Here is a 23,660-nt window from a genome sequence, read left to right as displayed (position 1 = left end):
CAAAGCCATTGAACCTTAGCCATTCAAGAAGCTTATATGCCAAAACACCAGAAGGCCATCATTGGACGCCTGAGCCTTAAATGCCAAAATCCCAAGTTTTAAAAAAAAAGAATCCTTTTGCAAACACCTTCGAGCCTCAACAAAATCAAACATTCTTTTCAAGCACCCACAAACCAGGGGTAGTTCATTCCGAACTACGTCTGACCTGATCCCTTTCTATAGGGTACGTAGGCAACCTGATCAATTCAGGTTCGGTCAACCTTGGGAATAAAAGTCAAATTATTCCCTTTCAACCTTTGGAATAAAAGTCAAATTATTCCCTTTCAACCTTGGAATAAAAGTCAAATTATTCCATTTCAACCTTTGAGCTTAAAGCCAAATCTTTCGGTTCTAAACCCCAGCAAACTACGCGGACTTGATCCTCCATTTTTGGGATACTTTAGGCAACCTGGCCGATCAAGGTTCGGTCGAAACTTTGAAATCCAAAAGAAATACCCAACCCTTTTGAATCCAAGCCTACCTAGAAAGTCCTTCTGGTGAACAAGCAGAGGTTCAAGGTCAAGAAAAAAAAATGATGGAGTCTGAAGACCCGCTAGGCTGAAAACCCGAGAGGGCGGTCTAGGCAAAATTTAGGGTCATTCACCCGCTAAGTTGACAACTGAAAAGTCGGCTTAGGCAAAAATTAGGGTATCAAGCCCGCTGGATTGAAAACCCGAAAGGGCGAACCAGGCAAAAGTTAGGGCAAGCGGTCCGTCAGATTGAAAACCTGAAAAGGCAATCTGGTCAATGGCAATGACTTCCAACAAAAAACGAATCATTGAGATGGAGAAACAGTCTTCAACCAGGGTAAAATCTCGGAGTCCAAGTAGTGCCAGCAAGCTTACTTTAACATTCCTCTAAACTGGGGGCATTAAAACCGAGCAATCTGAAAGGGATAATAACCATGACATAAACACCGAAAGAGGAGAGTAGTGCCTTTTGACACGGTCTTCGAAATACTCTAAGAGTGGCTAAGCCAAACCCTTAAAAAATGACACATCAGATCCAAGAGTGAGTCGAAAGCGAGTCGAGTCCTTCAAATAACAAGAATCTTCTTTGATTGAGTCCTTGGAAATCTGTTCCTCCTCCATATTTGTGTTCTCTTTCCTTGCAAAGTCCAAACTGTCGGGTGCTGGAAGAATGGGAGCGTGTCCTCCAAAATGCAAAGAAAATTCAGAGTAAATCCTGGTTTAGGTATCAGAAGGGGCGAGAGACATCTTGTTCAAACCTACCAGAGATCTTAAGCCTCCAAAAGTGAGCAATGCGAAAGAAGGGATTCTCAGACCCAGCCATCATGGTGATTGTCCTACTCTCTCCATACAAAAAAACTGTGTAACCTCAAGCCTTCATGAAACGAAGCATATTTTCTTCAACCATCATTGTCCTGCCTCCTTAAAACTCCTGTCAGGGAAACACAATATACTAGGGGCATCTTTTATGACTTGTGTCATAAAAGATGTCAATCACAAAGGCAATCAGTGCCAATGTCTCCAGCAAGTTAAGATAAGAGGAGTACAAGCACATCTCAAGCCAAACCTCTAAACTCCTCAGTTGAGTTCACCCTTCAGAAGAGTCAATTCTCCAAGAAAATCAGTTTTCCCCAGCGGAGTCTAGAATTTGCTCTCACAACCTTCAATCCCCTGCCGAATTCAATTCTCTCAAAGAAGTGATCAATACTCAGAACCTCAGCAGATCATGTGAGTCTGGTCCTCAGCAAAGAACTCGCACTCCATTTTCTCGGCAAGAGACAAAGCAATTTTCGAAGGAATCAATCTGAATCAATAAATCAATCAATCAAAATCAAAGGAAATATCCATCCCTTCTGTGTAAGACCCCTGAGGCATCCCTTATGTGTAAGACCCCTGAGGCATCCCTTCTGTGTAAGACCCTCGAGAGCACCCATTCCTCTTCGTTCATCTGTCAAGATGCTGTCTTCTCAGATCCTAATTTAGGAATGATCATGATGCTGTCTAATCATTCCGCTGTGTTCATCTGTCAAGATGCGGTCTTCTCAGATCACAATCTATGAATGATCATGATGCTGTCTAATCATTCCGCTGTGTTCATCTGTCAAGATGCTGTCTTCTCAGATCCCAATCTAGGAATGATCATGATGCTGTCTAATCATTCCACTGTGTTCATCTGTCAAGATGCTGTCTTCTCAGATCCCAATTCAGGTATGATCATGATGCTGTCTAATCATTCCGCCGTGTTCATTTGTCAAGATGCTGTCTTCTCAGATCCCAATCCAGGTTTGATCATGATAACTGTCTAATCATTCCGCTTCGTTCATCTGTCAAGATGCTGTCTTCTCAGATCCCAATCCAGGTTTGATCATGATAACTGTCTAATCATTCCGCTTCGTTCATCTGTCAAGATGCTGTCTTCTCAGATCCCAGGTTTGATCATGATAACTGTCTAATCATTCCGCTTCGTTCATCTGTCAAGATGCTGTCTTCTCAGATCCCAATTCAGGTTTGATCATGATAACTGTCTAATCATTCCGCAACGTTCGTCTGTCAAGATGCTGTCTTCTCAGATCTCAATCCAGGTTTGATCATGATAACTGTCTAATCATTCCGCTTCGTTCATCTGTCAAGATGCTGTCTTCTCAGATCCCAATTTAGGTTTGATCATGATATTGTCTAATCATTCCGCTTTACAATCTCCAAATCCCTGAATGGCTTAATTAGATGCTGTCTAATCATTCCATTCTGCATTGTGTGAGAGTCTGTCTCATTACCACTTGAGAGTCCATCTCAGTTTTCTTTTCGAGATTCTGTCTCGTCAATTCATCTTATCATTCCTTCTCGATGAGAATCTGTCTCGTCGATCCATCTCGTCACCCCCTTGCAATCCCTTCTTTTTGAAATCTTGGGCCAGTCAAAATGTGTTGTCTGTTCAGCTTTGACATTCGCGCGACAAGCGCGCTCTGCCAAAGAGGGGCATCTGTAGACACCCCATTTTGACAGGGCCCTAAACCCGCATATTCGAATAAAATCCCGAGGTCAGGCGGAAAATGAATTAAATTAATCCGAGCAAAAGAGAATGTGGGACCCGCTGATGTGGGACCCGCTTGTGTGGGACCCGCTGGTGTGGGACCCGCTGATGTGGGGCCTGCTGATGTGGGGCCCGCTAATGTGTGGGACCCGCTGTGTGTGGGGCCCGCTGATGTGGGACCCGCTGTGTGTGGGACCCGCTTGTGTGGGACCCGTTTGTGTGGGGCCCGTTTGTGTGGGGCCCGTTTGTGTGGGACCCGCTGATGTGGGACCTACTGTGTGTGGGACCCGCTTATGTGGGGCCCGCTGATGTGGGGCCCGTTTGTGTGGGGCCCGTTTGTGTGGATTTCTTCTTTTTTTAGAGTCTGTCATAGAGAGTTTAGGATTCCGTCCTTCCATCTTTCAGAGTCAGTCTTCAGCATAGGAGTCAGTCCTTCAGTCTTTCAGGGGTCTGTCCTATCATCATAGGGGTTAGGATTCTGTCCATCCCCTCATCCAATCACGTGATTTTATTCACTCCTGCAAGGTATAGGATGCTGTCCAACCCTTGCAGAGTTGTTATTCTGTTCATTCCCCTCCGCAAAGCATAGGATGCTGTCCAACCTTTGCGGGATATCAGGAGTCTGTCCTCCACTTGTGATGATAGGATTTTGTCCTCTTGTGTCGAAAAAAATCAAAAACATCTGAAAAATCAAAAATCTCAAAAATCTCGAGTCATTAGAGTGTAGTTAGGAAAATATGTTCCGAACTACGGATGGCTTGATCCCTAGCTGAGGGGTACGTAGGCAGCTCAGGCGTGCTGCTGGCATCCTGAGTGCAGTCACCATTTTCACTTTCACCCTTTTTACACCACTTTTTCATCACCATTTCTTATTTTCACCTTTTCTTTTTTTTATTTACACTTATTTTACAAATATTTCTCACATTTTCGTCCACCCAAGTTTAGTCAAACCTTTCAATAAAATCATTTAAACCATTCAAAAAATCATTTCAGTATCCAAAAATATCTCTCAAGCTTTTCCCAAAAATACAAAAAACCAAAATGGGCAAGGATGGTGATTGCAAGGTCACTCGGAGCCTTCTTTTCATTTCATTTCCGATTTTGATCGTGGTTTGCCGGTTTTATCGGTTTTCCGACGTTTTATCGCGTTTTGGGACGGGCGACGACGTAGCGTGGCCCCTTCGCAGGGATTGTCCTCGCTGAGCCCAACGATAGGCTATGACGATCGTGAGACCTATCCGATCTTCAGCGGATCAGGATTGTTGAGTTTGATTCATTAGAATCGCTCCCTGAGCCTATCGTATGCTCCCTTTTATTTTTCCTGGCATTCTCGGTCCTCATGTACCGTCGATTTATCGATTCATTTCTTTCCTCGCATCTTTTATTTATCGTGTGTTTGTCTTTGGTTCCTTGTGTGTTTACTTTCAGCTTGCTTATTTTTTGTGCGCTTAGTTTCACATGCTTAGCTGTGGCTATTTACTGCTTTTCTGCTTACCATATCTGATATTGCTTGTTTAGCTGTAGCTGTGCATGCGGATGTTACTGCTTTCCTAGATGTGATGGGTTAGAAGTAGATGCGGTGAGTTAGGAGTAGATGCGGTGAGTTAGGATTTGGATGTCTATTTTCTTTTGCCCATCCCCGGGTCATGCATGCTTAGATAGACGTTTTCTCGGGGATGCTCGTTCCCATTTCACATGATTTTAACCCAAAACTCTTCAAAATTAATTAAAAATGGCATAAGAGACCAGGTGCTCGCACTTGGGCGAATTGGGGGCGCCTAACCCCTTCCCCATTCGTCATCAGGCACGGACCTTTTATATCTCTGGTTATCTGTTGCGACAGAGCACAGCATGGGATCCAGGGCCCACTTCCTTGGATGGCGACTCTTCTTTGTTCGAGGTACGCCTCGAATCTGGGCTAGTCCCCGAATCGAGAGGTATCTCACTTCACATCGCCTCTCATGCTGTGAGGGGCACTCTTTCGAGAGTTCCTTGGTGGGGCTCTCCTTCACGTGGACGATCTAGAGAGACTCGCGCGGGGGCCCGTCCTCCACGCCCGTCCCGGATCTGGTTCCACATTGGGCTCCAAAGTACTGTCGGAGGATCCGCAGAGGCAAGTAAAAGGAAGTGCTCTGGAAACCCATTATCCGAACGCACTTCTGACCATAAGTCTCGAGGACTGCAGAGGAAATGTGAGCCCATGGAAGAATCCACTCAATGTCCTTATTTTCGCGACCCTCAAGCCATATAGCCCAACTGTCGCGATCATCGAATGAAACCAACACCTCCCGAGTATTAAAACTCCTCGTCCAGGCTCGTCTTGGCAAAGGTGGTGGACCCAAAATTCGTAATCTCTCCACTAGCCAAACTTAAATAAAAAAAAGTTAGAAATAATAATTATCCATAACCAAGTATATCATTCAAGCATTTTTAATAAACCATCCAATACTTACATAAAGAATGACGGAACTTCCCGAGAAGTCATATCCAGTAGATCGGCGAGCACTATCTAGGCTATCAAAAAGTTCCGCTAAGACAGTAGGAGCTAGATTTGCACATTGGCGAACTTGATCAACCAAGTCTACAAAATATAATGGAATCAAGTCTGATGACTCTGATCGGCCCGGAAAGAGAAACATTGGATAAGCACATAATGTTAATGCCTTTTTACGGCAACGACGATACTCCATATCCAGTTCTCTACTTGGTGAAAAGACTTGTACTAGCTTATGCATGAAGATACTACTTGCCTGACGGTAGTGACCTAGGGACTTCTGTGGCACGCCAATCAGATTGCTCAATGCCTTATCATAGCCTTCCTTAAAGGAAGGCTTGAACATGGGACCATCAGGAGAAATACGGAGCATCATGCAAATATCTTCATGAGTCGGACAAAGCTCTTGCATTCCAAAATGAAACACATGCAAATCTGGATTCCAACAACTGATTGCGGCACGAATCAAACCCCAATCAACACAGACAGTGGCAATATTGCGTAAGCTGCATAGGCCCACCGTGCCAAGGTTAACTCCTTCCACTTGATGCAACCCATTGATCCATGCCAGTAAACCATTGTTGGAGACTTCAGCAATTCCGCTCGCCATCACTCGTAAAGGCCCCACGTAGGTTCGTATGTACTATGTAGTCTCGTTACTCGTACTATTATCGAATGGCAAATGATAAACAATATCTTATTAGCTCAAAAGACAATATCAAAATATGGCTGGGCTAAAATCATTTCCCCTAGGGAAATGATATTATCACTGCAATCTTTTTTATCTCATTAAGTCAGAGACAATTTGAGTTTGTACTTTGTACTCTCATGCTCTCCTAGCTTGTCTTCTCATAATGGGCTTGGGAGAGGTAGTTGGAAGTTGGAACCTTTTCAGTCGCAGCCCATTAAATACTAAAAAGTAAACAAATACTTATCATTCCCAGATTATTACTGTTTATACTTTATTTGCACAATCACAATCATAAAAATATTATTTTTGATAAAAAAATCAGCACATTCATAAACAATATTTCATAAAAATATATTTGCACAACAATGAGCACATTCAATCTAATAATATTCAATGAACTCAAAGTCTCAAACTCAATTCTCAAATTCTAAAATTAATTGGGCCTAAATGCAATTTTGAATCAGTAAACACTTTGGGAATCAAAATTTACATCTCATGTGGTGTGTGTCACAACTTTCAAGTATAGTTTTTTTCAAAAAGGACAATGGGGCTAACTTCTTAGGATTATCCAAATTCCAAAGTTCCAAACCATTTGTTGGGCAACTGAATGTGTACCCATTGATCAAATCAGTTTCATAGGATGATCCTACCATTTGTTTTTCAAAAAAGTTTATAGATTAGAGGGATAGGTCATCCTATCGAGAGATCGGGGTACAACCGTACAACACATTATGGCCCGACAAATGAATGGTTTGGATCATCCTATCAATTGGGGCTCCACTATACTTTTGAAAAATGCTGGATTAAATTCCAGAAAATTAGTAATTCCCAAAAAACAAAAGCTACTGATGTTGGATTGGAGCTAACATGTTTTGATAATTGCACTAACTCATCTTGGCTTTTAACGACATTAGAAAAGAGTCAAAACTGAAAAGACAATTTAAATGGAGAAAAATTGTGCAATAATTAAAACATGGTAGTGCTAACCCTTTCACTGCCAAACCCTTTCACACAACCCACAACCCAAACCCAAAAGCCACTGCCAAACCCCACACAAATCGTTCAAGGGAAAAGGGGAGTTCATTTTCACAGAAATTGTGTGAGAGTATGGTGTGTGAGATGGTTTCTGAGAGAAACCATCAGAAACCATCCACAGAAACCGTGTGAGAGGGCGGGGGGATAAAGCTTTTTTAGTTTTAAAAAAAAAATACCTGCAAAGTTATTCACTTCTCTTCTTCTTTTTCTTCTTCTCCTTTCCGGCGGACGGTCGGACGGCAGGGACTGAGAGGGGCAGCAGAAAGAAAGAGGGAGACTTTCGGTTTTTTTAGGGTTTCAGTCGAAACCCTCGTTTTATAAGGATTTTACGTTAAAAATGAAAATTACAAAAAAGCCCCCACTAAAAATACACCCCTCTTTAAAAAAAAAGAGGTCAAAACAGTATTTTAATGTCAAAAAGTTGGGATTACTTAAAGAACGGATTTTAAGTGATGGGAATCGCGGTTTTCATTTTTGTGATTCCCGAATTCAAATTAATAGAATCACAAATTTTAATATAATAAAACGCGTATCCCAAATTTAAGAATCGCGATTCCAGTGGAAACAGAATCGCGATTCCTAAATTACGATTCGCGATTCTGATGAAATCGATTCGTGATTCCCCGATTCTGGGGATTCGAATCGAATCACGGTTCGGATTCGCGAATCCCCAACTCCAGGTACGAATCCGGCTTCTCTGCAATATATGCTACTAAGTGTTTATATTTAGGCTATTGATATTTGCACTACCATGTTTTGATAATGAGACAAACTCAACTTGTCTTTTCCTTTATAATTCGTGAATTGTAATAGCTTTTTAATTTGGAGTCTAATAATCAGTTTTGGGCTCACAATCGGTTCTCAAAAATGGATGAATGCTCTGTTCACCTGCAATGCCAATCTATCAATCACATAAGAGTGCAGTTATGTCAATCTATCACAAATCAGCAAATTCTTTGCCTAATAATCATGGAGTAGACATAAGTTAAGTCAATCTATCACAACAACAACGATCATCAATTTAAGGGATTTAGGGAGGATTCACTTGAACTCAAAAGGAGATTGCAACTCAAATGTATATATACGACTTCTCAGCCAATCTAAAGTACTGAAAAAAAAAGTCAGCAAACCGAACAGCCCATTGAAAATAGTTTTGAGTAAATTATCTCAGGCGACAACAGCACCTGCATCTTTGATTGATTCCCTCCATGCGTACTCCCTCGCTCCATCCTTGTCAACAATTTTGATCACGAAATTCGGCGGAGCAACAACCAGTCTCGATCGAATCTCCATGATGCATTTGTCAACCAGATCAACAGCTTCTTCCACAGACATCCCACTGTGATAGTGTCTGTCCATCATGGATAGGGAGAAGTAAGATCCGTAGCCAAAGGCACCTTTCTCAATCTTGTGAAGGGTGGCAATATAATCAATGTAGTACAGAGATGGACCAGTTTCCTTATCATAGCCAGCCAAGAGAAGGTTAACCTGGTACGGGCTCTGGAAAACCAAGAGAGAAAATTCAGCAAACCCAATCACTTTATTAAACACTTTTATAAGCTGTTCGAGAGATTTTGGTAATTGTAAGTTGTAACAACCTTTAAAAGCTAATTAGGAAAGTGTGACCCATGCCATTATCAAATGAAGAGACTGATGATATAATTCCCATATCAAAATGGCAGCAATAATTAGATATTTTCAGTAGAAGTTAATGTAGGTTTGCCCACTGGAAGTTGATATTCATCGCATGAGGGGGCAGTTAGTACATTCTAAAATTCAAGAACAATTTATAAAGAAAAACAATGTTAAGACACAATTGTTATCCACATGTTAAGAAGCAAATAGTTCCCAATCCAGATGAATTTTCAACAGAGAGCTATTCTTCCTGTGGAATAGCCTATCATTCAGAAGATAGTCAAAGGACTAGTCCTATGAAAGAAAAGGCGCCTGAATATAACAAGATCCTTCAGGTAAACACTCTGTTGGGAGGAGAAGCAGAGACCTCATCCACCATTGAAGAGTGTGACTCGATAAGAGCCCCCCATCACCAACCCACCCATCCCAAATGACTTTCATCTGTTCCTGGAATATCAGGGGGCTCTGCACCCAGTCCATAAGAAAGGAAACAAGAAACTTAATCATGCCAACCAATATCCCCATATGCTGTCTTATGGAAACAAAAGCCAAAGCTCACAAGTTGCAAGACTATACAAGAGAAATCTTCCCTGATTGGCTGTCCCATGGAAATTACTCCTGCATAATCAAAGGGAGGGTGTGGATCCTTTGGGATCCTAAGATCGTAAACTTAACAACCCAAACAGAAACAAGTCAACTTATTCATTTGGAGCAACGGAGGCATCACTGGTGAACGGAAACTTGCTCGTTTGGATAGAGCCTTGGTAAGTGAGACCTGGCTTCAAGACTACGCTCCTATCTTATGCAGATTACAAACCAACAGGAATATCAGACCGGAGCCTGATTATAATCACCCTAAAGGACCACCAAAGCTGGGGTCCTAAACCTTTCAAATTTATGAACATGTGGCTAGAAGATGCATCATTATACTCGGTTGTTTTTTTTTTTTTTTTGAAAATTGACATATCTATTCATAATAGCATATATACAGAGATTGGGGACCAATAGTCCCACCCCATTACATAATAAAAAAAACCCAAACCAAAAACCCAAAAAAAAAAAAAATCCTAGAAAAAACCCCATGGTATGCTGCCCCAACCTTACAATCCAAAATTGGAAACAAGGGAAGAAGATGTCCCGATATGCGAAAAACCAAGATCTCTCAAGCATATGAGAGATCGAACCCTCTACCTACGATCATATCTGAAACGTCATCCCAAACAAGACGAGAAGAAAATTCCAATCCAAGGGATAAAACAACACCCCCCAAGCAGCGAAGGACCCAGGTCCCTCAAGCACACTCTGTTAGTGCTAATATGCCATCCTTGTCCCATCAGTACCCAATCCTAAACACAAGTACAAAAACCACCAAGCAAACTCACAACCTCTTCCCTATCAGTACTACCTAAAAACTCTATTTACAATCAGGACAAACCTCTTCATCTAGTCAGGGTAAGCTCCCTGCTACCTTTACTCGGTATCTTTCCTTTCTTTTCTTCACTAGCATCACACTACTCAATATTGAAAAACATTCTCTTAGTTTCTTCGACATTTTCTTCATATCCAATCCCTAGAATACTTCCCATTTTCGCCATTTCCTCAACCTCTTCTGATCGCACCTTATCTTCCTCCGAGAATTCTGATCATTATACTCAGTTCTCGAGAGAGCTTGGGCTACAAAAGTTCATGGAAACCCCATGTTTCGATTCACTCAGAAATTAAAGGAAGTTAAGAGGCAGATAAGATCCCGGAACACGAAAGTTTTTGGGTGGATCAATGTAAAAGTTCCATTGTTCCAATAATCAGAGCTGCATTAGCTTGCTAAAAATCCAACCAGCAAGGCCTTAATGGAAGAGGAAGGCAAGCTTAGAGAGGAGCTCATATCTACCTCCAGGCTAGAAGAATCAATGTTGAAGCAGAAGGCTAGATTTGACCGGCTCCATCTTGGAGACTCAAACTCCAAAATGTTGTACTCAGCAATCAAAACCACACCAAATAGGAACAATATCATGGCGATGAAGAAGGGAGATGGAAATTTCACTACAAACCCACAGGAAATCTCCAAGATCATGGTTTCTCATTTTAAGAGCTTACTCAATAATTAGAAGACCTCTCCCTTCTCCCTTGGAGACTCCTGAGCTCATCTGGAAACTATCCAGAGAAGAAGCGGAGTCCCTCTCCCGGCGAGTCAGCAAGGAAGAGATTGAGGAGGCAGTTCTGAAAATTCAAGGAGAAAAGGCCCCAGACCTAGATAGATTTAACAACACCTTTTTCCAAGCCTTCTGGTACCTACTTGGAGATGACTTCATCACAGCAATCCAAAATTTCTTCCGAAAAGGCAAACTTCTGGCTGAGGTAAACTCAACTTTTACTACCCTAATCCCCAAAGGTGAGTGGCCAGCAACATTCCTCCCTATCTCTCTGTGCAATTTCCTATATAAAACGATCACAAAAATCCTGGCTACAAGATTGAAGACTATTATTGGCAAACTAGTGAATCCAACTCAATCAGCTTTTACCAATGGCTGGCAGATTCAAGAGAACATCCTCCTCACCCACAACCTTCTTCACAATTTCCAACTTCCAACTCCCATCTACCAAACCTTCGATGTGCCTTAAGGTGGACCTAGCAAAAGCCGTTGATAATGTAAACAGACATGCTCTCATCTCCTTCATGGTCAAGCAAGGCTTCGATCATACCTGGTGCGAGTGGATCTCGAAATGTATCTCAAAGCCATCCTTCCCTATCCTAATAAGCGACACCCCCCAAGGCCACTTCACCTCCACCAACAAGATCGGGCAAAGAGACCCTTTCTCTCCCCTGGTATTCTGTTTAACTATGGAAATGCTATCCATATTGCTAGAGGATGCTATGCAAAAGGGTCTCATCTCCACTCCTTTCTCCCAAGGTATGGTCTCAATTACCCATCTCCTCTTCGCTGATGACGTAATGATTTTTTCAACTGCAAATCTATAGTCTACTAATGGACTACTTGCTTGCTTAAAGAAATTATCGGAATATATAGGTTTGGAGGAAAACTGAGACAAGGGTCAAATATTCTTTTCAGGTACCAAACCTTCTGACAGAAAGGTGATCTCAGAGCATTCAGGAATCAAGGAAGGATCTCTCAGAAACCTTGTGAAGAAAGGTGATCTCAGAGCGTTTAGGAATCAAGGAAGGATCTCTCCCAATACGATACTTAGGGCTACCCTTGTTCACATCACGGCTAACCATGAAGGAATGCGGAATGCCTCCTCCTAATTGCTAAAGTGAGAAAGATGCTTCAGAGCTGGAGCAACAAGCACCTTTCACAAGCAAGTAGAATTGAGCTAATTAAAACCATCTTCAATTCCTTCCAAATATATTGGTCATTTGCCTTTAATATCCCGAAAGGGGTATTGGAAACTCTAGAAAGCCTCTTCAGAGATTATGTTTGGGGAGGTTCTGATGGGAAAAAGAAGTTGCACTCGGCTGCTTGGACTGACATTTGCAAGCCGAAATTAGGAGTAGGTTGGGGCCTTCCAATTAAAGCAACTATGGCATCTTCTTAGTAACAGCAATTCCCCATGGAAAAACTGGATTCATCATAAATACTTGAGAAGAGGAAACTTGTGGACTATCCTGATTCCCTCAAAGCCATCGTTGGGCCTCTGGAGCATCCTAAAGGCAAGGGAGCTGCCTAAAGAGCATACCTGCTACTTAATTGGTGATGAAAATGCCATTGGCCTTTGGACACAACCTTGGCACCACAAGGTCCTCTCAATTCCTTAATTTCCTGCAGAAACAGAGATACACCCCTGGCAAGGTTTGAAATTTCGGTTTCGGTTTCGGCCTCACACATCGAAATTTCAGGGAAATTTTGGTCAGCGAAATTTCAGTGGTGATTTCGGTGGAAATTTTGGTGAAATCTTATAATTTCGGTTTCGGTTTCGGTTTAAAACCATGTCCCTGGCCCATATTCACAAAATATCTCAAATCCATAAGGATCCCATTCTAATAAATCTTTTCTGCACGAGAGCTATCCGGAAACCTGCCGTGGATGGTGATTTCTCGATGAAAAGTGCTTGGGAACAAAAAAGAAACTCCTCCTAGAAGCTCGCATGCACTGAAACCATATGCATCAAAGATCATGTCCTGAGACAAGCTAATGTAGCCTGGAAATCTGTCCGAAACAAGTTAAGCACAAAGGTTAAGTTGATGCATATGGGGATCTTACAAGACAGCAGATGGGGCCTCTGCAATTCAGACCAAGGTTTTAAATTTCGGTTCGAAATTTCGGGTTTCGGTCGAGAGCGAAACCGAAATGGCGTAAAGTCAAAATGTTAATTTCGATCGAAATTTCATTTTCCCTGAAATTTCGGTCGAAATTTAAGGAATATCACAAAAAAATCTGGATTTTGTTTAATATTTTATATTATCCCGAAATTTCAGCCGAAATTACCAAAATTTCGGGGATTTCGTCGAAATTTGGTACGTTATAAAATATTATGTCATCTGATGTCGATAGATTTCGTCACAAAATTTCGAAATTTCGGCTGTTCGGTTTCGGTGAGGACCGAAATGCATCCCGAAACCGAAATTTAAAACCTTGATTCAGACCAGGAAGAAGAAAACCATCTGTTTTTCAAATGGTGCTTCTCGGCATGGATATTGAGGTCAATCCTATGGAGAATTGGAGTAAGAGGAAAAACCAGAAACACCCTCCAGGAAGAAGAGTATTGGATCAGATCCTCCTTCCCAGGTAAAGGTCAAGCTGCCACAGCTCTGAGATTGGCTTTCTCCTCTGCAATCTACAGAATTTGGATGAAAAGAAATCTAAGGTTATTCAAGAAGAAAACCCCGAAACACCCTCCAGGAAGAAGAGCATTGGATCAGATCCTCCTTCCCAGGTAAAGGTCAAGCTGCCACAGATCTGAGATTGGCTTTCTCCTCTGCAATCTACAGAATTTGGATGAAAAGAAATCTAAGGTTATTCGAGAAGAAACACAGACATAAGAAGCAAGTTCTTCAGGACATTCTCTCGGATGTTAAGAATGCTCTGAAGCTCGAAGATGAATTCAATGAATCGGGTCAAAATGCAGCTGTTAATTTTGGCTACAGATTTTGTCTAAAACAGAGCATCACGAAAAAATACAAATGGGATACACCAGAGCCGGGTGAAGTCAAGATCAACACAGATGCGTCTCTTGATCCCGAAGGAGCTGGGCTTGGGGGCATCAGCTGGGAGCATAATGGCATGCTGCTTGGTCTTTTCTCCAAAGAAGTAGCAAAAGAAGAAATCTTCGAACTAGAATTATCCACTATCTACACCGGTGTTCGTCTAGATAGAAAAATGGGAAGGAGAAAAATTTGGATCGAAGTTGACTCATTATACACGGTGAGCATAATTACTGGAAAATCAAAACCACCATGGAGGAAGCCCATGATGCTAAAGCAGTTAGCTGAATATCTCAAAAACTTCACCCAATAGCGCATTTCACATATATGGAGAGAGATTGTCCCTGCAGGATTGACATTCCATTGCCTTTCACCCCTCCAAAACTCCTAGAAATATTACAATCTGACCGGGAGGGAGAGTCTTATGTCCGATTGTAAATTTTTCATTTTCTCAATGTATTAATTTTATCTAAATTACCATTAAAAAATTAATTTTATCTAAATTCAATGCACTGGTAGGGGTCCCGCCAAACCCCAGCTTACTCATAAAAAAGAGTTTTGAAAGTAACCAATGGTCTATGCATTATGAAAATCTAACAGCTGAGAAGAGAATGAAACTAGCCTCGAGAGGAAAGAGTGCCTAATGTAGTTCAGTGAATTACAAGTCATGATGCTTGCCAATTAAAAAAAAAGGTCACGCAGAGACCTAATTATGCCCATCATTAAATTGTACATCTGGTGGAATGTTAGTTATGAGCAAAGAATGAATACGTCGCTTTGTTGCATAAATCTATAGTGTAGCTAACATTTACCCTAATTGTCAATGGTTAACATTTGATACATTGGTCACATAGTATTTGTTTTTAATGGCCACATAGTATTTTCTTCTATCCCTGCCCATTAAAGAGGAGACCTCAGGGATGGATGGACCTTCACAAAGTATTTTTTTTAATGGCCACATAGTATTTTATTTTCTTTCGTTAAATCACAGGACATTTACTAATAAAGATATAAACTGGCCAGTGACCAGATATCTTGAAAGTTTTTGTTGAAAAATAACTAGACTTTTTTTTTTTTGAATGGCAAATAGATTCATTAAAAAACAAGGACCGCGAAGGACCTTGGAAAGGAGTACAATCATAAAAATGACAAAAACATACAGAAAGAACTAAGAAGGAATAAAATCGAACAGTGGAGACTTTCTTTGTAAACCCCGGCTCTCGCCAGACTATCCGCTTCGCCATTGGCAGACCGCCTAACATGCTTGAATGAGATTGCTGCCGTTGCAATATTATCATTAATTTCATCAAAATAGGCACCAAATCTCCAAGGAACTGCCTTGGCACCCCGAAGCCATATGATAATGTCGAGGGAATCCCCATCCACTACCGCCTTATTCTTATCCACATTATGGAGTATCCCAATGCCCTGATGAATGTCGTGAACTTCCGCCTCATTTGCGTCTGCGACTCCGATGGGGCCTCTAAAGGCCCAAATAACCACCCCCTCTTCGTTCCTCAACAATCCTCCACTGCCAGCTGGTCCAGGATTTTCCAAACTAGAACAATCGAAGTTCAATTTTAGCGTTCCCTGAACCGGTGGGACAGAAGCCTCTATCACTTTGGGGACATATCTCTTCGCCCCACAAATCTCCCTCCAACCATGCCATAGGTCATAGGCCGAGACGAATCTAAAGCATGGTAACGTTTTCACCCAAGATATCATTAAAGCAATTACATTACTGAAAATGTACCTTACTCCTTTCGAATGTCCCTTGAAAATCCTCGCATTTCTTTCTTTCCATAGTACCCAAATAGTAGTTAAAAAGGATATTTGCCACAAAATCTTCCCTTTACTCTTCCAAGGAGCCATCGCCCAGCTTTCGAATAGTTCCAAGAATTTTTCAAGAAGTACCCAAGCAATCCCGAATCTATTGAACAATCGACCCCATACCTCAGAGGCGACTTTACACTGAACGAGCAGATGATCCACAGACTCCTGATTCAATGCAGAGAGCACAGTAGTCAATAAACCACATGTTCCTATCTCTCAAGAAGTCAATGGTTTGGATTCTCTGGAGGAGTGTAGCCCATCGAAATACTGTGGCACTTGAATGTCCCACACTTTGGCTACTTTGGAGGGAACGGGGCAAAGTAGAAGATGATGATAGAATGATTTAACCGAGAAATCCCCATGTGAGTTCCAAACCCAAATTCTTTTATCTTCCCCATCTAACTTGATATAGCACGTTTCCAATGATTGCAGCAATGTTCCCACCAATTCCACTTCCCTGTCAAAAAAGTTTATGCAAAAGGATGGAGCCCACACCATCCCATTTTTAGATCGTGAAAATCAATCTTTTACCAATACTTCCTTACTCGATGTTATAGCAAACAACTGCGGGAAAACCTCTTTCAACGAAGTATCGGTACAAAATTTATCCCACCAAAATCTCACTCTGTCTCTGGCATACACTCTGAATCTAACCTTTTCCTGAAACTTCGCTTTTAAACACATAACGTCCCTCCAAATAATTTTAACAGCTTCCTGAACTTGTCCTCTGTTTCCCAATGTCCTTCGCAGGACCCATACTTTATATCAATAACTTTAGCCCACAATTGAGACCCCTCATCCTCATATCTCCATAACCATTTGCCTAGGAGCGCTTGATTCGTTTCCTTTATTATTCTTATTCCTAAACCACCCACCTTCATCGGCTTACATACTTCTTCCCAGCAAACAAAAGGAATGCCTTTCTTATCATTGGCCCCTTCCCAAAGGAAGCGCCTCTGAATCTTTTCTACTCTCATAATACGCTCACGGGGCATTTGAAAACCAAGAGCTGATATATAGGGATATTGGCCAAGACTGCCTTAATGAGAGTCAGTCTACCCCCTCTGGACACCAAGTTCATTTTCCAGGTCTCAAGCCTCTTTTCAACTCTATCAACTATTGGTTCCCAACTTTCTTTCTTTGGTTTGCCAACCCAAGAGGCAAACCCAAATATGAAGAAGGTAGGGTATGCACCATGCATCCCATAACTCTGGCTAAGCCACATGTTGTTTCAGATGAAAGATTCATACCAAACACTCGAGATTTGTGAAAATTTGTACTTTGTCTCGTGATCAATTCATAACATCTTAAAAATACTTTTAAATTCGCCACTTTGAGGATATCCGGAGAGTTAAATAAAAGACTATCATTTGCAAACTGCTAGAGGGACATTGGGGGTTGCAATTTTTGGGTAGCAGATTTGAATGGTGTATTCTCCATGCAATCTTTCCTTTGTAAGCTTGTTGAGGGTGAAAGATCTTTATTCTGCTGGAACCGCATTTGGAGATCTCCTAGAGCTTGGTTTGGGAGATTCAGTGAGGCGGTTATGCGCTTTGGCATGAAGCAATGTGCAATAGACCACTCGGTTTTTAGCTGGTAGTCTGATGGTGGGTACGATTTCCTAGTAGTTTATGTGGACGACTTTGTTATCACTGGAAGTAACAGGGAAGGCATACAGAAGCTAAAGGACTTCCTTCAAAAAGAATTCTATACCAAAGACCTTGGTCGCCTCATATACTTCCTTGGAGTTGAGCTAGCCTGTTCACATGGTAGACTGTCATTGTCCCAAAGGAAATATGTCTTGGACATATTAGAAGAGGCAGGATCCTTGGGTGTGAACCCGGCTTAGGTTCCCATGGATCCTAATGTCAAGCTTATCCTTATCAAGGGGATTTATAAGAGGAACAGGCAGGTACATACGATTTGTTGGCAAGTTGATTTACTTGACATGACTCGTCCAAATATTTCGTTTGCAGTGGGTGTAGTGAGTTAGTTCATGAGCTCCCAACGTACCTATCATTGGGCAACAGTTCGTCGAATAGTTAGGTACTTGAAGAGGGCAAGTTTAAAGGCTTATTCTTCAAAAGGCACAATCACATGAACTTGGAAGGGTTCACTGTGCAGACTAGGCCGGATCTCCTGCAAATAGAAGGTCGACTACATGATATTGCACTTTTGTTGGAGAAAACTTAGGGGCCATTTGGATATGCGGATTTTGGAATCCGGGATTTCTTCAAAATTGTAGCTGAGAGACAAGAGAAGAAGCGGACCAGCCGTCGTTTTTTGACTCGTTTTTAACTTCTCGCCCTTCTTTCCGTCAGCAAGAGAGTAGCAGATCCTCCCATATTTCCAGGTTTTAGAAATCTTAGGATGCAGGAGAGATTTTTAAAACCTGAATTTCTCACTTAAAATCCAAGAAACGTTGTCAGGACAGCATACAACAGCTTGATCATGAACCCTCTTTTACATTGTTTTCAAACTAAAAACCTGGATCTGCGTATCCAAACTGCTCCTTAATGTCGTGAAAAAGCAAGAAGCAGGATGTGCGGGCTAGATCTAGTGCCGAAGTGGAGTACCAAGCTATGGCTCATACGTGTGGGAAGTTGACCTAGTTGGGGTCTTTTCTATCTAAGATTGGCTTGCCTTCCTCATCTCCAGCATCGCTGTATTTCGATAATAAAGTTGTTGTTCGTATTACTTCAAATCCAGTTTTCCATGAGAGGACGAAGCACATCGAGGTGGATTGCCATTTCATTCGTGAGAAGATTCAGTAATAGATCATGAGACCAGATAGCCAATATATTTACCAAACCACTAGGCAGACCAAAGTTGAATGATATGTGTAACAAGCAATGGTTGTATGCCATAAACACTGCAGCTTGAGCGGGAGTGTTAGAAGAGCAGTGAAATTTGCATACCCGACTGGGTATTCTTGTCTTTTGATAAGTAACCCTAATGACACATATATAAATATATTATACATTTTGTGAGAAGGAGAACACACACACTCTCCTTCTCTCCAACTCCTCTCATCTTCCTCTCTCATGAAACCGTTAACAGTTTCAGTTTTCGCAGCAATTGAAACCGAAATTTAAAACCTTTCTTGTCACATGGGGTGACATCATGTCAATTAAGCCACAAAGAAGGCCCATTCAAATTTTCATGGGGATTGAATAGCAGGTTTCCTAGCTTTGAAGGGAACCCTAGTACTACTAGATTTGTTAGTCTTAGTGTTGGCAGAAGTCTACTGCTAAGAGTCGTAGTTGTGTTAGAGTTTTGTTTCAAGAAAGATGACTAGTTTGTTTGTAGTAGGAAAGTGTCCCTGTAATAAGGATTTTTTTTTTTTGAAAGTTAGTAAGTGTCAAAGTATAAAAGATTAAATAACACCTCCTCCAACAGCTTAAGCTTTTGGAGTAACTGGTTGTTTCACATGGTATCAGAGCAAATGCCTGGGTGCAAACCAGAGAAGCAGGATTCGTACCTGGAGTTGGGGATTCGCAAATCCCTGAATCGCGAATCCGAACCGTGATTCGATTCGAATCCCCGATTCTGGGGAACCCCGATTCCCAATTTTGGGAACCCCGATTCCCAATTTATGAAAACCCCGATTCCCACTTTATAGGAACCCCGATTCCCAGGCGATTCCCTGCGAATCCCCAGCGAATCCCAACTCCCCACGACTCTCAGCGATTCCCCGGCGAATCCCCGACGACTCTCTGGCAAACCCACGATTCCCGCTTCCCACCATCCGAGGAACCTTCGATTCCTGCTTTCGAATCCCGAATCGAATACCGCTTTCGATTCCCGCCTTGGCAACCTCGGTTCAAACCTCCTTGATAGCAAAAATCCACATGCAATGGCCAAACCCAAAAGAGGGGCCACATGTACCACGTGCAGGCCAACCCAAAGAAAGAGGGGACACACGTGAGGGGGAGTGTTAAAGTATAAAAGATTAAATAACACCTCCTCCAACAGCTTAAGCTTTTGGAGTAACTGGTTGTTTCACAGTAAGGATCCTTTTGTTTATAGGAGTTCTAGTTGGAATAGGATTTTGTTCTTTTGCAACTAGAGGTAGATAGATATTAGGCGTCCGAATCATCCTCCCCTTGACTTTTTGTGGGGGTGGAGTTCTCTATAAATGTAATGGCCTATGGCCCTAGCTACCATGTTAATTGATTGAATAAGAGTGAGTTTAGCTCCCAAGCAGTTACGTGCTACCTCTTGCGAATGTGATCCACATTGGTGCTTTGTTATTTGCTTTCTTGCTCTCTTCGGCTTCATCCTTTGTCTTCGTTTTCTTTGTTTCCTAAACCTGCAACCTTTGTCTTTATCTTCTTAGTTTCATAAACCTGCAACCATTAATCATCTTCTATGAGCATCCACCATTGATCACCTTTTGCCTCTTTTATCTTCACCCCAACCTTAAACCTTAACCTCACACCATTAAATCTTCAACCCTCATCTAAATATTAAACCATTATTCCCATTAAACCCTACCATAACTGCACTAACCTTAACATACCCTCTTCCCACTTTCAACTACCTAACTGCCCTCAAACCTATTCTTAACTTTGATAAACATATCATTGCCACCCATTTGTTATTTCTTACCATGACACCTCCCAAACACTACACATAACAAATTCCCAATCTGGCCCAGAAATTCAAATCTTACATTACAGTCCCATTACCTTAAGTTTATAAACCTAATTTTACATCAAGAACCTGATAGAACCCTATAAACATTTACCGAATCTAAATCCCTACTCAACTGTCATTGAATTTTTATTTCAACCCAGAAACCTAAATCTGAATAGATCTGCTACAGACTTACAATCTGTTACAGTTTTTTCACAACTATTCTTTAATACTGCCCTATCCAGACCTAATCCTACATTTAGATTATCCTTTAACACCCTGTTATAGACCTAACTTTGATGCCCAGCCTATTCTCTTCTGAATCCTAAGTAATTCTAGAACTTAAGCAACAACCTGTAAAACTTGTGCATGATCAGTTACCCATGTGAACTGTCCAGCCTTTGACCATCATTACCAAGATCGTCCATATCAAATATACCCTTTTAAACCTAAAGGATTCCTATACTTGGTTGTCTTACAGTACGTGGAATCAAAGCTACCTACATAATGGTCTTCCCTTATCTGTCAATAATCAGCAAGGGGCACTTCCCTTTCGTGAGTCCCCAATCAAACAAGAGTATCCATCCTCAAAACCTTCGCAAAGGGTGCCCAGAAGGGCAAGGGGGATTTGGGTCTTCCCAATTCCAAGGAACACCTAACATCAATATAAACCCAGTCACCACCCATGAAAAAAGGAATTTCATATCTCAAAATTTCTGTTAGACATAGGAAAATATATCAATTATAACTTCATTTTGCACCCAAAGGCTTCACTTTCCTCACGAACTTGGCATTAACAATTTTCCGAAAACACCTTATTCCTTAACCATAGGTTTTTTATTCCAAGATCATTATTCTTTCTTGGTTATGATAGCTTTCGAATTTATAACAAAATAGCTTTTCGAACCTTCTCTCAAAATCTTTCTAACCACCCACTGTTCCTAGGGGTGGTGGCATTAAAGTTAAGCCCGTCAATATCAGGCCGCCAATCTTTCTTAGGAAAGATGTTAACAAATTAGCCCATTGTCACTTCTTTTATTTCCCCACTATCTTCCAGCCAAACGCTCCAAATGTGACAAATAGAATACCATTTTTCCTAGTCGTATTCGCAAACTGATGGAAAAACATCATGTTCCTATCACCTTCTCTAAACCAAAAAGCCCTAGACTTTTCTCTCCCTGATTTCTTCACACTTAAGGATATTTTGAACCCCACCTTCAACTTTATTCTAGAAGAGCTCTGATCTTCAAACAATATTTGATCATCCCTCTTCAACACGATCCAAGCTCTCCAATTTGGAAAGGGATCATCTTTCTTACCTTTGATCGAGCTCTGTCTTCTCATTTAGAAGAGCTCTCTCATTTCAGCAAAACCTGTACCTCCAGTGATTTATCTAAACCTTGAGTGTGTTTAGTGTGCTCATTAATGGGAACACCTTTCAGCCCTCAAAATGAAAATCACTCCAACATTTTTTCCACTTTTTGTTGAAACATAATACCTCTAACAAAGCTAGATCAAATCAAATCAATTAATGGAACCGGACCCTGCACCATTGTACTAAAGAGGATTGGACAATGGGTAGGTGTTGGCTATGGAAGAGCCATTGTGTGAACATTCCTATGTGAATCTCCCATTCCTTAGAAACAATAGATCTATCTAATGCACAAATCACCCAGTTAAGTTGATTATTCTACCAAGTATGTTGAGCCCTTAATATTAGCGCGCCATTAAACTCATTCCCGCATATGAATTTAGAAATAATCTTACAAGAACTATTAGTGAAGCTTGGATTTTACTAAGCCAAGGCAACTGAAAATATATTACTAATGGAAATTAAACCCTTCAGATGATAACCACTGCCATTAATGAAAATATCCAGGAACTCAACCCAGAGCCTTAACTAGTTGCAGAAAAGTCATCAACTAGAACTATGCATTTCCAAATTCATTTGATAAGCCACTTAAGCGCAGTTAAGCTCCCTACACTGCAGCGCAGGAACACTTTTCTCTATACTGTATCTCAACATATTTTCAAGACACACATATGAAAATACATTTAACCCTAAGCACTATTCTACTTTGTGGAGTTGGTAAGAAAAAAACATGTCAACAGATAAATCCAAAACCATAATCAGAACTATAGAATTCATGCCAAATAAAACAAAACCAAAACCCTATTTCCCCAGTTCAGAGAAGAAAAGATCATAGAGACAACCCTAACAAGAATCAGAAAAGAAACAAACCCCAACCCTACAAAAATCAACTATCCAGAAATCAACAAAACCCTAAAACAATTAAAGCGGTAAATAGAAAACAGATTAGAGAGAGAGAGAGAAGAGGAAAGTGGACCTTTCTCAGAGCGGTGGCGAGCTCGCCTCGGGTGAAATTGGCAGCGGCAGCCGTGGTCAAAGGAATTCCATTACGGAACTGATACAAGTGAACGTTCTTCTGTATATATTCCGTAAATTGAACTCTGCAAATCTAAAGAGAGAGATAGTAAAAACACAAATCCATTTCTAGGGTTTTGTTTATTTAATAAACAGAGAGAGAGAGAGAGAGAGAGAGAGAGAGAGGTGTACCTGTCTCCAGATTCTCCGCTAGCACCCAAGAGCTTGTGAGAATCGAGAAGCATGATTTTGTCTTCGTTGGATTTGTGAACAAGTATGCTGTTAACGGCCGATGAGTCCGCAACCACTAAAGCGAAACCATTTCCTACCATTCCGAACACGCACTCCATTTATTCTCTTCTTTTCCTCTCCCACGATCTGTACACGCCTCTGCCTTCTGTCGCAACGGTGAAATTAGAGAGGGACTTGAGTGAGGGACACGAAAAGTAGATGAAGAAGATGCATTACGAAGATAGGGTGCAACTTGGATCGGGCTCAACCGACGTGTCGGGTTGGGTTAGGGCGAAAAGCCAACCCGAAACGAATTAATTTCGGGTTCGGGTTGGGTTAGGGTTGAGGCCTTCGCAACCCGACCTTACCCAACCCGAGCTCCTCTGATTTTATCTTGATTTTCTTCAGGTTATTGTATTTTTCAGTTTGGTCCAAGGTGAAACTGAGCCGACTCAACCCAACCCGTTTTCGGGTTGAATGGTAGGGTTAGGGTTTAGAGATTTAGTCGCGGATTGGGTTA

The 23,660-nt window shown here is 41.5% G+C and overlaps 1 protein-coding gene across 1 annotated transcript; it reads right to left on the bottom strand.

The window, feature by feature from the left end:
* Nucleotides 1–8,255: 8,255 nt before the first annotated feature.
* On the bottom strand, nucleotides 8,256–23,378 carry LOC143878312 (proteasome subunit beta type-2-B-like). Its single transcript, XM_077380612.1, has 3 exons — nucleotides 23,102–23,378; nucleotides 22,872–22,995; nucleotides 8,256–8,759 (listed from the first exon to the last, which is right to left on the bottom strand). Exons 1-3 carry the CDS (start codon nucleotides 23,257–23,259, stop codon nucleotides 8,427–8,429), a joined length of 615 nt encoding a protein of 204 aa, XP_077236727.1. The 5' UTR covers nucleotides 23,260–23,378; the 3' UTR covers nucleotides 8,256–8,426.
* Between the last annotated feature and the right edge of the window lie 282 nt (nucleotides 23,379–23,660).

Source organism: Tasmannia lanceolata, unplaced genomic scaffold (assembly GCF_043159265.1).
Source record: "Tasmannia lanceolata isolate RefF3 unplaced genomic scaffold, GAP_Taslan_0.1 ptg000006l, whole genome shotgun sequence".
Taxonomy (NCBI): domain Eukaryota; kingdom Viridiplantae; phylum Streptophyta; class Magnoliopsida; order Canellales; family Winteraceae; genus Tasmannia; species Tasmannia lanceolata.
Note: the sequence above shows the minus strand (reverse complement) of the source record. Positions and strands in the feature narration are given on the sequence as shown.